Source organism: Apium graveolens, unplaced genomic scaffold (genome assembly GCF_009905375.1).
Source record: "Apium graveolens cultivar Ventura unplaced genomic scaffold, ASM990537v1 ctg6605, whole genome shotgun sequence".
Lineage (NCBI taxonomy): Eukaryota > Viridiplantae > Streptophyta > Magnoliopsida > Apiales > Apiaceae > Apium > Apium graveolens.
The window spans coordinates 35,714-52,458 of NW_027419628.1; the positions used below are offsets into that span (position 1 = coordinate 35,714).

Sequence of the window (16,745 nt, forward strand, 5' to 3'; positions counted from 1 at the left end):
AAGGAACTATGAAAAGTGATCACTGCATTGCTCTAGTAGAATTTCGTAAATCTATATTTTATGTATATCTATATTATAAGAGTATGATATCTATGTCAATGTAATATTTTGTGGCAACATCAATTTTCTACAATAACATCAATATTTTGAAGAGAAACAACGCAAAGTTGCAAAACCTACCATGTAGACCTGCTAGCTCCTAGATACCTTTTAGCACCTGAAAACTGCAGTCCAATGACTTATTAACACAAAGAATTGCATCACTATTGTCAAACACGTCAAGATAATTTGGTGCAGAGAATCTGGTGAGCAAGGTCTTCTCCACATCAAGGAACTTAAAACCATCATCCACAACCTGAAAATATATTAAGTTCACATCATAAATGTTAAAAATGAATTACAAGTGTGAAGTCATTTAGATATTTATTTCCCTACTTATACACATAACAAAATATCTTATGCCCCAAAACTAATAACATATTATAAGCAGAGCATTCTCATCAAACGGCATTCTTGAAAGACACATTGCAATATCATAGTATTACATATTTGTAAACTCGTAGCTCTTTAACAAGACAAATTGACGTGCAGATCCTACTGATATGTATACACCATTTCTTCAACCTGGATATTCAGACAATCCTGACCTGACCTGCCTATACTGATAAAGCTAGATTACATAGCATGAAAAAAATAAAATTAAACCAATCGGACATCTTTAAAACTAAATAGACACCGAGAGTAGGTCATGAAAACAATGGGAAATACCTAAACAGTTTATACTACATTCTGCCAGCACAAAACCTATATGACATCAAATTCCTGATCATAAAATTGACCAGCAATATTTTACGTTCACTAAATATAAAAGATGATATCGTTAACAGCGAACCTATAGCATATATATGTCAATGTAACAAAAAATGGAGAAGGACATTTACCACTATGGAACTAAAATAATGTTAAACTTAGACATAAGGAGAAGTACGATCATTTAATTCACTTTCTCAATTAATTTTTTTTGCTGAGACATTCTGAAACTATAGCTAAAATAAAGTTTGCATGTGTCCTCCCTTATTATACTTCATTCTTGGACTCTTTAACAAAGTTAAGTTATGTAGTAACTTACAGCCAGTAATCCAACACGATAACACACATTCTCAGCACAGATTTAAATACTATGATTTTGATTCTCAAACATGAAATGACATGATAATGACTGGTGTTGGGAAACCATATATTTGATCATTACATTCAGGGGCGGCGCTGGGGTAGCGGAAGATTAGCCACCGCACAGGGCCTCTAGGGCCCCGAATTTTCATATTAAAAATTAACTAGAAATGAAAATTTAATTTTTAAAGAACAAAAATTGGTCAAGTTTTTCTTTAAAAAATTTAAGAAATATGGATAAAATAGGAAAATTAGATTCATTACAATTATTAAAAAGATTTTCGTGCTTTCATAATGTAAAAATTATATATAAAATTTTAATAACTATTCATGTTACCGTTGCACTTATAGAAAAAAGTTTATCCAAACTCAAGTTATAGAAATTGTATTTACGAACAACTATATCGTAAGAAAGGCTAAATGTTGATGATGATTTTGTTACAAAATAATCTCTTTACGTGAGTATATCGAAATGTATTTGTGCTTTACAATGTAATTTTTATAGTTAATTTTTTTTAGAAACTGTTACTTGAATTTCATATATTTAAGTAAAGATTACGGACCTAATTTTAAAATTTTGCACAGGGCCGTCAATTATTTTGCTTCGGCCCTGATTACATTACATAAAGGCAAACAATAGACTGCAATCATTTATAGTTACCTGGTATGCTTGGCAAATAAGATCTCAATCATGTTTTAGGAGAAATTCTTTAACAATAGCAGCTCCAAATATAGTTACACCTTCATCATTCTTTCCCCATCCTTCAGCATCTCCGTCTAGATCAGCCCATAGTAAGTCATATAGAAGACCCTGATGTGGCACAAAAATGTAAAGTGTAAACTCTGCAAGTACTAAACTATGTTTGAGTGAAACTAATGAGGATGCAAACTGATTAATAATAATCGAACTAAATACATAAAAATAAGAAGTTTAACAGTTAACATCTCTGTAACTCTGAACAATACACTCTTTAGCAAATTGTATTTTACTAGCACTGACCAATTCTGAACTGAAAGAATAGGGGGGGTCCAGATAAAACCCGGTCAACTTGCAAGTAATTGGTAATCATGCCAATTTAGTGTTGCAAAACTTCAAACAATCGATCACAGCAAATTTATCTGCCACTTTTTGTAAATCAAACCACATGTTCACCGTAAAATCTGATACATCTAATGCATGTCGGTCATCCAGAAAATGAAGGAGATCGCGAAAAGCTTGTACCTCTAAACAAATAATATTCAATAATTACAATTATATAATGGTATGACAATATTTACATTTGAAACTACATACCGGATTCTTCCATCATGATAATAGGCTGTTTTTGAACTTTAACAAGGTGGCCGAATAGTTCACTTAAAATAGCGCTGGCTTTTTGTAATGCATTCCAGTTGACATCGAAAATTCTAATCTCTCGGAGAAGGTTTTGTTCAAAGCTGAGTTCAACTGAGGGATTTGAACACACACATAGCATATAATGTTAGATACACGAACACACACACACATATATATATAAATTAAAGTAACATACTTTCACCTACAACAACAAGGGTTAGATCACTAGTGCAGACTGGACTTTTAGCGTCGGTTAAAACAGCACTAAGGCGTCGGTCAAATGGCGAAGTAAGTGTGGGAGACGCTATAGCTATGGACCTACAGCGTCGGTTAAACGAGCGACACAGAAATATTAATTGCGTCGGTTAAACGACACACGTCATAGGTTAATCAACCGACGCTGTAGGTTGACTTATAGCGTTGGTGTTATATATATAACCGATGTTATTTGTCGCCTTGCAATGTTTCGGTTGGACAAAATGCTGATGCTTTTGGTTTGATTAATTGCGTCGGTTATATCCAACACCGACGCTATTGGTTCTCACTTGTTGCTTCGGTTCACTAAAATGTCGATGTACTTGCTTGTCACCTGTTGCGCTGGTTCACATGTTTGTTAACCGACGCTATTGCTTCTCACCAAATACATTAGTTAGCAGAAATGCCGACACATTTGCTTCTCATCAATAACGTGGGTTAGCTAGATTGCCGACACTTTTTTGTCACTGAAAAATTATATTTTTCCCAGTTTTCAATTGATATTTTATATATTTTCTATAAACCTGTTTCATTATACAATTAATACTAACAATAAATTTAGAAAATTTAAATATATCAATCTTGGAAGAAAAGTATATATTGAATTACAAATACCATCCAACTCTTTCTATTATGGTTCCCTTACAAATAAAATAACATATAATGTGTATCCCCTAACAAGTACTTCAAAATCTTCAAGTCCCCCTTTTCTTTCTGTAAATCGAGATCGTAAAACTACATATTGTCTTTTGACATGAACATGAGATGCTTTTAAATGCTTGATCATCCGTTCTCATTTTTCTCTGAAATGTTCAATAAATAATAAATTCACAATCATGCAAATTATAACCAACACGAAGATTCTATATTTCAGTTAAATGTTTGAAATAGCAAGGTAAGAAATGCTTTTATGCTTCTCCACACATATTGTAAACAAGTTAAATCAACCAACACATCCAATTATAAAATAGTTATATGCTTCTATCAACTACTTATAGCACAAATGGAAGATCTAAAAATTTAAAAGAAATTACCTTGTTAGAAACATTCTAAAGTAAAAAATTGTGCCCAAAGCTCTCGTATCTCTTTAATTTCCTTTTTGGTATAGTTCCTTGAACCAAGACCCCTCAAAATATGAAAGACAAAGTATTAAAAAAAATCTCTATTTGATCAATATTTGTAAAACAATGTTGAGATTATTTTTCTTACCACTTTCCAATTTATGGTGGAATTTTTTTGAGAAAGCATGATTATGTTGTGCATGTACCTCATAACGAAAAAACCACACTTCGTGCCTCCTTGTTGAGGACACTACGCATAAAGCAACATCATTTTTCAAGTTACGTATAAAAAAACAAAAAAAAAGATCAAACATGTAAACAAGTAATACTTGAACCTCAGAATGATGCCAGAGAAATTCTTTTCTATTATTCATTAATCCACCTTCTTGTACGTATAATTTATACGCCCTGTGAATTAAGCATACATCATTATTCACATTTATTATGAAATTAGAACAATACATTCTGCAAAACTAACATTCATATTTAACTTACGTCCGGGCAGGTGTTGTCAAGCGTATTTTCCGTTCTTGTTTCAATGGATCAAACATATATATAGCACTTTCCTTGAGACAAAACAGGAGCAACATCCCATGGTTGCTACAATGATACAAACATAAGTAATAAATATTTGGATTACACTAGTAATAAAATTAGTGATAGAGACTTATTTTGTTCGTACTCTTGGATGTATGGTGCTAGGATAAAAGGTTTTTTTATTTGTTACCAAAATATTTGTCATGTAATCAGCTGCTTCCTGTTGACGTTGATAGTAACGATTATGTGTTACGGCTAATCTAGATAGAAACATGAATCCAAATGTATCCTTGCACAAAGTGCTAACGTACCTACAAAAATTACTTATCACAATAAATATGTGTGTTGATAGATTTTAAAGTAATTAAGGAAGAAAAAACTTGGTCTTACTTTAGAAATATTTCCAAAACGTATATGTTTAACCAACTCATTTTCAAAAATTGATCAACATCTTCAAGCGCGATGTATATTGGATCCTCTCCGTTTTCTTCATACTTAAAGACCTCACTTTTTTAAGTGGGAGGCCTCTTATTAAGCAAGAAACGTAGAGATCGACAATGCTCACTTGAGTGTATGTCACCATTAAGCAATGGTGGGGTTTTCTTTATAGGAGTCACTGAACCTTTGCTTTCAACTTTTTTGGGCACCTGAACATTTTTCTTGAGGACAGTCTCACTCTTCTTCTTTTCCAATAATATCGGCTCCTATAGTCAAAGACAATTACAAACATGAAAAACTGCAAATAAACGAGAGAAAAAAAATCTTGAATAAACTTTCACCTCACAAGAAATATACCTGCCCTAATGTCACAAGATCCTTCGGCCATTGAACAAAGCTACCCGCTGCATTTCCTACCGTCTCATGTTCATCACATGGCACGAGAAGTGGGGTTAGTTGATATTCAGCTACAACATCATCAACTGATACTTTGACATTGTGAGGCACAATCGGGCTATTATGAATCATATTAACCCCCCCACCCACTATTTAATGGAAAAATAGTCCCCCTTGCTGCAATAACTCTCCCTTTCTCCAGATGTATCATTCAAAGACAGCAAAGTGTTGGAGCCTGGAATGCATAAATTAGCACAAATACCAAATAAAAAATATCAAACACCTAGAATCCTCTTTGTAAATTAAGAATTAACATTTAACCTTGGAGTTTAGATATTCCAAATAGAAAGGTTTATTTATTACCTTGAGATTTGTGAAATGATCTTCTCCATGTACCGACTCATGTACCGACTGACAACTTCTTCGAACAAATTCATCTTTTGGTGTACCAAAATTATTCACAAATCGATCACATGAAATTGACACGCCCATCTGCTTCAATTGATTAAATATACCTTCAAGCTTTGAATTCGTCATTTCATTCATCTTCTCCTCAAACTCCTTGTGAACTTTCTTAGTAATTTCATGTGTAATTGTGGCCAACTCATCCATCGAGACGAGACCACTATGTTTAGTTTTCCCTGATCCAAATACATCTTTAATTTTGGCTCCTCCACCAACCCCTCTAACACGTCCTCCATGCTCCTTCTGACCAATGCACGTGACAAAATGTCATCGTGGCCTTCTGGAGTCCATGACTCATCTGAAACCTGCCTTTGTAACTTTCCCTGTTCATAATATTCATTAGAAAGTGAAGCAACATTAGCCTCCGGTACTATATGTTATTTAACACAAGAATAGTTTAGTAATTTACCATTTTGTCAAACACTTCCTTCGTCTTATCATTTGGAAAGTAATAACCTCCGCCCTCCTGAGGTTTTGTATGTGCTCTAATCCAATAATAGCTACGTCCGGTAAGCTCACTCGATAAAGTTGATGAATTAGTGGATTCATAATCAGTCAAATAAGCTATGGGGTCATCAACACACCAATTTGTCCTCCTTACCGCGTATCCACTAGGTCCAAGATAATGTACATGTTCATTATGTTGTTGACTTAATTTTGCTTTTTCACTTATTTCCTGTTTAACACAAAAAAAAGGTGTGAGTTAACTAGCAAATGTACTCTACATATGTGTAATCTTTGAGGATGCCTGCTGCTAGATATTACCAGTTTCGTTTAATGATTATTTAGTAATCAATCATGCTATAGTCACTACCATTTACTATAACATAGTTCAATATGTGCATGATTAGTTTTAATTATTAATTCTGGATGATAAGTAAAGGCTATAAATAAGACAGGGGAGAACCATAAACTTCCACAAATAAACAAGACCACTGAGAATTTTGGGGGCATCATTTTACCTTAAACTCCTCAGTTTCGCGTCTTTTTTTAAATATTTCCCACATCTCCAAACTGATGAAATTGTATTTTTCACATGGATCATTCCCTTTGCGCAAGTAATTTTTGGTCAACTTACTCTTGAAATCCCTCAACTAATTTTTGGTCAACTTACTCTTGAAATCCCTCAACTGCTTCCATGCTCTTTCTAACACGTTCTTTTTACGCGAATCATCCATTTTCCAATGACTGTGAACATAAAAATAAAATTATGTATTTAATCTAATACGCAGACATGCAATGTGCGTGTGAACAAGTACATATCTTACAAAGAAAAAGAAATCCAGTGACAGCAAATCGTAACTATGCATAAAGTATTACCTACAAAGTATATAAATATTAAACAGAGTCTATATGTAAACTATGATCAGAGCTTCTTCATAATTCTTTATTATTTTTATTATAAATTTATAATTATTATATATTTATATAAATATTAGATTAATATATGATTAGATAAAAAATACAAACTTTATTTAAAAGCAAAATTGTGATACTCAATCCAGATTTTGCAAATATACTGATGGGGAAATTTAAAAACTTGATATTCAAATATATCAAGCGGGTCTAGCAATGTCTCGCCGAAATGTATCAGGGTCTCACCATCAGAGCTTTCAAGCAAATATGGTTTGAGATTACTTACTGATATTAAGTGTAAGTAAATTAATCTTAAGCATTTACTTGAGTTTGATAAATAAATCATTTATCTAGAAAAGTTGCCTACATATTTGTAGTTAACAACTGAAATGATCAGAGTTAATTGTTGTGGTCGGCTTTAGCAATTGCATGTTTTCTATTAAAGATTGGGTTCAATTAAAACAAAAATGTATGTATTCACAAATGACAATATTTATTCCAGTGGAGACCATGATATGTGCGTGCCATATACTGGAAGCCAAGCATGGACCAGTTCACTTAAATACAAGATTGTTGATTCATGGAGGCCATGGATATCTAAAGGACAAGTTGCCGGGTATGATATGTATCTTCCACAAAGCACAAATTTGGAATCATATTTGGGATGACATGATTTGAGATTTTTCTGCAGGTATTTAGAAGGATACACAAACAAACTCACTTTTCTAACTGTAAAGGTATGGAAAAATACACTGTTTGTTATTTATTTTCAAAATGATCCACTGCAAATTAGATACTTACGAGCTAAAATATATTAAGACTTAAAATCTCGGACTCTTATTACAAAGAGAACAAGGGTATCCTATATGGTAAAACAAATCGACAAGTACAATATTTTTCTGCAGAAAAGCTTCTGATCTGATCTGCGATCCTAGAAACCATATTATGTAGAAGTGTTTTTGAGAAACTAAAAGCTACATCATATTTTATTTTTTTTACCTTGGTACGCCTAATGAAGAACACAATCAGTTTCAGAACTTAGAATCAAGTTATTTACAAATAGAACCAAGCTAACCAAGTTTACTATCTATAATTCAGCTACAGCGCAATTAATATAATAATTACTCATAAGTAGTTCAAGGTTCATAAATCATGATAAGTAATGTATATAACAGTTGCAGGCATGTTCGTAGGTAGCCATTAATATGCTGATAATGGCATCATTATACTCGTACCATATAATTAAATACCGAATGAGTAATCTTTTTAAGAGTTTCACTGGGAAATCACACATCCTATTTAGAGTAGTTTGTACCTTAATATCATCCCACATGGCATCTTTCAGTCCTTGATCAACTTGATCCCAACTCTCGATATTAATATCGACTTGTACTCTGGCTACTGATCCTATATTACTCCTGAAATCTTTAAGCATGTCCCCGATTGGGTCACCATATTCGTCGAAAGAAATGCTACACTCCAAGTTCTGATTTACCATCCTTCGTTTAAGTTTTGTGCACAACGTCGGACCTCTGGTCCTTTTCTTGGATACTCCTTCAGAATTCTGCTCCTCATTATATTTATCTTGATCCATGTAAAACACCTAAAACATAATGAAGGAGACAAGAATCTGTATAGATTATATGACAAGATCCATTAAATTTCAATGTGCTTATAAATCATCAACCTAAATACGTTCAAGGAGATTGAACTGTGCAACAGTGCAAGATGAATATAATATTAACCTAAAGTAAAACAGAGAAATAATGTTTTCAACTGATAAGTCAAGTTGTAACTGATTGAAAAAGTAATTTGTCATTCAGTAGCTGGCAGTTATTTGAAAAAGTATCACAGCTTGCAACAGCAGCATTACAGTCAAGAGCTTTAACAATATTTCCTTCACGAGTCTGAATTGACTGAGTGGAGAGTGTTGCAATCAAAAGGTTAAAGTCACACCTAAAAATAATGCAAGTTCATAACATTAAAAAAAATCACAAAATAAACCTCAATGGTATAATCAATATCATTTTTTGTGCTGCTACAAATCCAAGCTCTTAAAATTTTTAAAAAAAGCATGTCACTCAGTATGTGCACAGGACTATGTGCCAATAAAAATTACTATAAGCCAAAAATGTGGTAATTTCTTTTATATTAGCATTTAGGTAACTAAAACCATAGAATTGTGTTTGTGAAGTAAAGGACATCACTGTCATAGTTTGCAATCTGCATATAATATCACCTTTAAAGGAGATAAAATAATAAACTAAAAACAATTAAAGAAATAAGCATGTAATGTACCCAGGAAAAATACATAAAAATAGAGTTAATTGCATTTTGTAACCCCTACCTTTCACTGAATAACAAAACTATATACTTACTTTCAAAAATACAGTTTGCAACCCCTAACTTTAGATATCAAATACAATATGCATCCCTTTAACCATTTTGTTAAAAATATTTATATTGTGGAGGATAAAATTGAAATTCAGCAAAATATTTAAATAATAATTTAGATTTTTTTTAATTAAAACTAAAATTTAGAATTTTAAATTATAAAAATAATATTAATGTCAATTATTTTATTACTCAGTATAATTTTTAGAATTTCAAAATATAGATATATTTAGAAACTTTATGATTATATATATAAACATATATTTTGCTTAATAAATATATTTTAAGTATTTAGTATTATGATTAATTTAGAGTATTACTAATAGAAAATAGCATTAATTTTTTTCTTGTAAAAAATGCATTAAAATAAATATTTTAATTAATTTGAAATTTTAGTTATTAATATTAACATCTCAATTTCAATTTTATGACCACAAGGGATGTATATTGTAGTTGATATTGAAAGTTAAGGGTTGCAAACTGTATTTTACAAAATAGGTATACTGTTTTGATTTTAAATGAAAGGTGGGGGTTGCATAGTGCAATTAACTCCATAAAAATATGATTAAAATCTTACTTGCATGCAGATTACCAGCTGGGATTAAGAATCAGATTGAAATTGTTGCCTGTTAGTATCACACAAATGCTGCAATTAAGCATCATAATATGTCTTTTTTCAAATATGGAGAGCTCCTTACTGATCAGGCCAAGAGATATAGCAACTCTTAATAGAAATACATCAAAACAAGTAAAGATAGATTCCAACAAAAGTAAGGTGATGGCATGAAAACCAAATAAAAGGACTCATATGTACAAAGCATGATACAAAGTCATAATTTCCTGCATATATAGGACGTTCGGTATTGTCATGAATTGTTACAAAATAAATCTCTGCAACATGCTTAGTTTTTGCAGCATTAATTCAAAATCATTAAATCATCTTGTATTACATTTTCTTATTTTGGTGTGAATACGATGATGGATATTTTTCTTTCGATGAATAATCTTTGTTCTGATATATGATTGTGAGCAGCTTAAAAATGGTTCAAAGCAATCAAGCAACCAATTAAACGGTGATTTTGGGTTTTGTGCCACATTACTGGGGTCTGTTGTGGTTCAAATGTCCAAAAAAATGATGAATTTGGTTCACTTGATCTCTGCTACACAGATATACATGAATACAAATAAAGATAGCAGCACTCTGGGATTGGTCAAAATCATATATATTTCCTGGGAATAATTAAACAGGTGAAATTCCATTTGGAATAACAAACCTCAAAGCACTGGGAACCTATAGAGCAGTAATTTGTTGAGTTCACAGGCAGCAACTTATAGAGCAGTAATTTATTGAGTTCACCTTATATCAGTGGTTTTCTATTTATTATTTTCTTTTGTATCAAGCTTCTACCTCAAAATCACAGGAATGTAACAAGCAAATGACCATCTTGGTTTAAAATTACGCAGAGTCTATAACATGCTTGTGTTATTGGAGCATAATGACTAATAAGTTTAGCAACACAATAGGTTAGTTTTCTATCACCGACTAACTATTATACAATCAAGCAATTCTACAAGAGCGAGGTCTAAACGACAATTCAGATTTTCTCAACTTCGTATGTTTCTTATTAATTATATCATTGTTAAGAAACAGTGGTTGAGAAACTGCTTACTTGACAACTAAAACCACAATAAAATTGTCTGTCTTGATTCCTGATTAGAAATGTTTTTCCTGCAAAAAAACACAAGTCACATAACAACATTTATCTCTAGAGTATTACAGAATTTAAGTAGAAATCAATTTGTACAGAAAGAAGCCAATTATGAGCATGCAAGTGTAGCAGCAGTAACATGCCAACAGATGGCTATGTTGACAACCATTTCTACTTACTTGTCAACTTCTCTAGATCAGACCTTTATTTTTTCATCTATAATTTTAACCATCTATAATATTATTCATCTATTACAAGCATCTAATATTATAAAACCAGAATGAAAGAACCATGAAGCTGCATCAGATACAGATAAAAACAGCAATCTATACATTCATAGATATCCAAGTACTTGTAATATTATAATGCAAGATTCAGGGGTTAGTCCTAATTTATAATCTAACAGTTTGTTAATCCGGACTCTAAAAGTTTCATAAAAGACATTCTAACCATTTTTTAATCAGAGACCAACATTCCGTAAAAATTACCTTCTTCACACAAAGTTATTTCAACTCATATTTGACCATCAATCCATTGACCTTCATCATGATCGTTACGTGCATAATTTGTATCTGCATTGTCTTCCCTAAGTGTGGTTGGTATTCCAATTGAGAGAGGGGGATTCCCGTCAAATTGATTATATTTTTCCTCATCTTCAACATTATCAATACCTACAATACGCCGCTTACTTTGAAGAATAATCGACCACCTATGATCAGCGGGATCTCTTACATAGAAAACATGCTTAACTTGTGTAGCAAATATGAACGGATCATCTTCATGACCAAATCGATCAAAATTTACCAAAGTGAAGCCCGACTCATCCACCCGAACACCACGATGAATATCGAACCATTTACACCTAAAGAGAGCAACTTTAAAATCTTTGTAGTCAAACTCCCAAATTTCTTCAATCACCCCGTAGTATGACTTCTTTATATCTCGCGATGTGATAGAATTTCCTCTCTCAAATTCTGTTGATGAAGCTTCTACAGATACCCCGCTATTATGCACAGTGCTCTTGTCATCTTGACACTTTGTGTAGAAAGTATACCCATTAACATCAAATGCTTGGTAAGATCTCACGGGTATATCAGGGCCATATGCTAACCATTTTTGCGTATTGGAAACGCTGGAATGATTTTCTGAATATTGAGACATCACTCGATTTTTAAACCATTTACGAAATGATCGATTGTGTTCACTTGTAACCCATTTTCCATTCTTAGAAAGATGCATTTGTGGAATCTCGACTATGTACTCTTGTAAGTAAGGATTAACTTCTGTCATGTGTTGCAATACAAAGAGATGGGCTTTATCAAGCATTTCGGCACTGGGAGAGATCATTTTGTGGCCCAACGTCCCCTGTCCTTGAAGTCTTCCTTTGTGACGAGATCTTGGAATTCAAACTGAATAGGTAGATGCTATATAGTCTGTGCAAAATTCAATGGTCTCTTCAACCGAATATCCTTCAACTATGCTGGCTTCAGGTAGATATCGATTTCTCACATATGCTTTTAAGATACACAAGAATCTCTCAAAAGGATACATTTGATGCAAATATAAAGGACCACAAATTTTAATCTCTCTCACAAGATGCATAACTAAATGGACCATAATGTCAGAGAATGAGTGTAGGAAATACATTTCAAATTCACAAAGTGTGACAATAATATCAGCTTGCAACTTATCCAATGTCATGGGATCAATGACCTTACTGTTTATAACATTAAAAAAGTAACACAGTTTCGTGATAACCACTCTCACATGCTTTGGTAATATGCCTCGAATTGCAATCGGTAGTAGATGTTGCATTAACACATGACAATCATGTAACTTCATACCGACCAGCTTCAAATCTTTCATTGAGACAAAAATTTTAGGGTTTGAGGAATATCCAGATGGAACTTTCACGCCATATAAACACTCAAAAAAGCTAATTTTCTCTTTCCTTGACAAAGTATAACACGCTGGAGGTAGATATGCACGTTTACCAGATTGTTGTGGTGCTAACTCTGTTCGTACACCCATCTCTTGCAGGTCTAATCTGGCTTTCACCCCATATTTTGTCTTACTAGGTATATTCAACAGTGTTCTGGTAATGCTTTCACAAACATTTTTTTCGATATGCATAAAATCAAGACAGTGTCTAACTTGCAAGTGCTCCCAATATGGAAGATCCCAAAATATAGATCTTTTCTTCCAAATGCTACTAGTGGTTGGCTTTTTATACAGCTTCCCAAGTACAACATTAATATTTTTTACTCGTTCAAACACCTCCTTCCCGGTTAAAGGCAATCAAGCCACTCGAGTCTCGATAGTCCCATCAAAAGACCTTTTCCTATTACGATAAGGGTGAGCAAGGGGAATAAATGTATGATGAACCATTGTGACAACCCGGGTCAAATCCTGAGCTTTTTTCGAAAATCGGGTCAAGTCCCGATTACGCGTCCGAAATAAGCCGAAGCATACTGTCCCGAGTGCAGCCAACTTGGGTTATGACAAGCCCACCACAGGCCCCCAAAAGATCATGATTTGTTGGTGCACAAAGTAGTAGTACTTTGCCTTATAAACTGAACAGAAGTCCCAAATCTCCTCGATGTGGGACTGGGGTGTTACAAACTCCCCCACTTAAACTCCTGACGTCCTCGTCAGGCCTGAACAGACAGCCCATAGGACCAAGATCGTACCTCTCTAGCCATTGTGGGATAATACCGGCTGGCTTCGTGTCCCCACCTCCGGACCTCTTGCCATTGTAGGATAATACCACCAGCCTTCGTGTCCCCCCCCTCCGGCAACTTAACACATCAAGCTTTCGAGAGTCGGCTCTGATACCATATGTGACAACCCGGGTCAAATCCTGAGCCTTTTTCAAAAACCGGGTCAAGTCCCGATTACGCGTCCGAAATAAGCCGAAGCATACGGTCTCGAGTGCAACCAACTTGGGTTACAACAAGCCCACCACAGGCCCCCAAAAGATCATGATTTGTTGGTACACAAAGTATTAGTACTTTTCCTTATAAACTGAACAGAAGTCCCAAATCTCCTCGATGTGGGACTGGGGTGTTACACCCATGTATAGATTTTTTTTGCAATTTTTTAGACGAATGTTAATCGTAGCATCTTCACAAATCGGACATGCATTAGCTCCTCTAATACTGTACCCTGAAAGGTTCCATAGCCAGGAAAATCACTTATGGTGCAAAAAATCATGGCACGCATGGTAAAATCTGCTTGGTTGTATGCATCATACACCCTCTCACCTTGATCCCACAATAACTTCAAATCTTCAATAAGTGGCTGCAGATATACATCTATGTTATTTCCGGCTTCTTTAGGACCGGGGATTAGCAATGTTAACATGATATACTTGTGTTTCATGCATAACCAAGGAGGCAAGTTATAAATCGTTAGAAGAACTGGCCAAGTGCTATGTCGAGAGCTTAGAGTGCGATAAGGGTTCATGTCATCTGCACAAAGTCCAAGTCGAAGATTTCTAGCTTCTTGATCAAATTTCGGGAACTTTCCATCAATGGTTCTCCACTATAGAGAGTCAGCAGGGTATCGGAGCATCCCATCTGATTTTCTTCCTTCAATGTGCCACCTCATAAGCTTTACATCGTTCATATTTGCAAACATGCGTTTAAATTATTCCACAATGGTAAAATACCGTAAAACCTTCACGGGAGGCCTCTTCTTGTGACTAGTAGAAGAATTACTTCCCTCCTGCTTTTACCTAGAGGCTCCGTATTTTGGACATGTGTGCAGATGTTCATGCTCATTTCGAAACAGCACACAATCATTAGGACATGCATGTATCTTTTTTACATTCATACCCATCGGACACAGTATCTTCTTTGCCTCATAGGTGGAAGTGGGAAGCTCGTTATTTGGAGGAAGCATTTCTGATAGAAGGTTTAGCATTTCCGTGAAACTCTTATCACTCCACCCGTTCTTTAGTTTGAGCTTACACAACTTCAAGGTTGTTGATAACCTAGTAAACCGATCAGTGCACCCTGGATAGAGAAGTTTTTTGGAATCATCAACCAAGTTCTCAAGAACTTTCGGTTGGTGCATAAAAAGATCTTCAACATCGTGGATCATCTCATCAATCATATCATTTTCCTCATCATCATCTTTATTGATAGGAATACTATCTCTATTACTTCCATAATCATCATCAGGTTTATTTGTATTTTCAGAATGTATTCCTTCGCCATGCCAAATCCACTTAGTATAATCATTCATGAAACCACGACGAAATAGATGATCACGCACTGTCATAGCACTAGGATATTTTTTAAATTAAAACAATCACGACATGGATAGATGATCATGTCTCCTTTTTCTAATTCCATTTTCTTTTTCTTTACATTTTGCTCCGCACATTCAATGAACTTGTCAACTCCATCAACATACTCATGTGATATACGTGGTATTTTGTACATCCATGTATGACGGTCCATTTTAGATTTCTAAAAAATATACAAAAGACAAGGCAACATTTATTAATATTTCATTTTTGTTAGACTAAATTTAGTCTTTATGCTTGATGTATATTATTAGAATAGGTAGCTAGTTGGCATACGATGATGGCATAACATATACACTAAGGCAGACAATCAGATACACTATATAAACAAGAAAAATTCACATTATAAATGTACAAGATTCACCAAATAATACATACAAGCATAGTAGAAGACATATTTCCCACCAGATGCCTAATATTTGCAATGGGTAATAAGGTATAAAATCATACTTTTAAGCAATAAACTCAAACAAAATAATGAACTCAAACAGAATAAAAATAAGATTACCAAGAATACAAAACCTTATACTTTTAATTGGATGCTAGCATATTAAGAATACAAACCAGTTAATGTCGACCATATATGTATACATACAAACCTCCTAAATATACACAAACAACTTAATTAAAAAACCAAAGCTTAATTGAACTCCATATACATACCTGCAATAGATGTGTACCGAGTACAACCCATTTAGCAGACCCGGAAAAGAACTGATGCCCGATTTCGGAGACTTAAGTAGAATCAGATTATCTATCTACGAGAAGAATTTCGTAATCAAGTTAATCAACTAATTGAGCATCAAAAGTTCAAAACCCTAGATTATACATACATATACATACAAACATAAGTATGTGTATTACAGTAATATGTTTACAGAAACATGGAGATTAAAACAACATAGTAGAATTTGAACCAGCCTGTCTCGCTCTATCTCTCTCTCTCAACTAAGTCCGAGAGATAGAGATTAACCGCGGGGAAGAAGAACAGGGTAGTCCCTTCTGCTTTGTTAATAAAAAAACAAATAATTTTTAAATATTTAAAATACTTATAGACTTACTTTAAAATAATACTTGTTTGTACTAATTATATATCAATATTCTCCAAAAAATTAATTAGATTTTTTTATTTATTTATTAAAGATATCAAATAACTACTAACATTTAAAATTATTAAATTACATAACTACTAATTATATTTCTAAAAATATCATAATTTATATTTTAAAACCCGACATTAACTATAGATATATAAATATACCCGTAACATATATATATATATATGACAATGCTTTTATAAATATTATTGAGTTATT

General features: G+C 33.5%; 1 protein-coding gene across 16 annotated transcripts; it reads right to left on the minus strand.

The window, feature by feature from the left end:
* Nucleotides 1–3,795: 3,795 nt before the first annotated feature.
* Nucleotides 3,796–16,431, minus strand: LOC141703393 (uncharacterized). 16 transcript variants are annotated; one of them, XM_074506938.1, is made up of 14 exons: nucleotides 16,347–16,431; nucleotides 16,093–16,187; nucleotides 11,079–11,137; nucleotides 8,330–8,617; nucleotides 6,621–6,846; nucleotides 6,068–6,334; nucleotides 5,557–5,981; nucleotides 5,155–5,428; nucleotides 4,750–5,063; nucleotides 4,550–4,670; nucleotides 4,318–4,422; nucleotides 4,158–4,230; nucleotides 3,971–4,072; nucleotides 3,796–3,887 (listed from the first exon to the last, which is right to left on the minus strand). In XM_074506938.1, exons 2-5 carry the CDS (start codon nucleotides 16,121–16,123, stop codon nucleotides 6,829–6,831), a joined length of 396 nt encoding a protein of 131 aa, XP_074363039.1. In that variant the 5' UTR covers nucleotides 16,124–16,187; nucleotides 16,347–16,431; the 3' UTR covers nucleotides 3,796–3,887; nucleotides 3,971–4,072; nucleotides 4,158–4,230; nucleotides 4,318–4,422; nucleotides 4,550–4,670; nucleotides 4,750–5,063; nucleotides 5,155–5,428; nucleotides 5,557–5,981; nucleotides 6,068–6,334; nucleotides 6,621–6,828. The 16 variants fall into 16 exon arrangements, with proteins under 16 accessions (XP_074363039.1, XP_074363038.1, XP_074363037.1 ...); XM_074506937.1 differs by having other exon boundaries at nucleotides 16,308–16,430; XM_074506936.1 differs by having other exon boundaries at nucleotides 16,294–16,429.
* Nucleotides 16,432–16,745: the final 314 nt, after the last annotated feature.

Bases quoted from the DNA above. Each gene is read 5' to 3' on its own strand.
- LOC141703393 (XM_074506929.1), bottom strand. From the start codon at position 6,665: ATGTGGGAAATATTTAAAAAAAGACGCGAAACTGAGGAGTTTAAG. The intron at 6,335-6,620 runs GTAAAATGATGC...TGTGTTAAACAG, and splicing joins GCGAAACTGAGGAGTTTAAG to GAAATAAGTGAAAAAGCAAA. The intron at 5,982-6,067 runs GTAAATTACTAA...TATTATGAACAG, and splicing joins AGGAAGTGTTTGACAAAATG to GGAAAGTTACAAAGGCAGGT.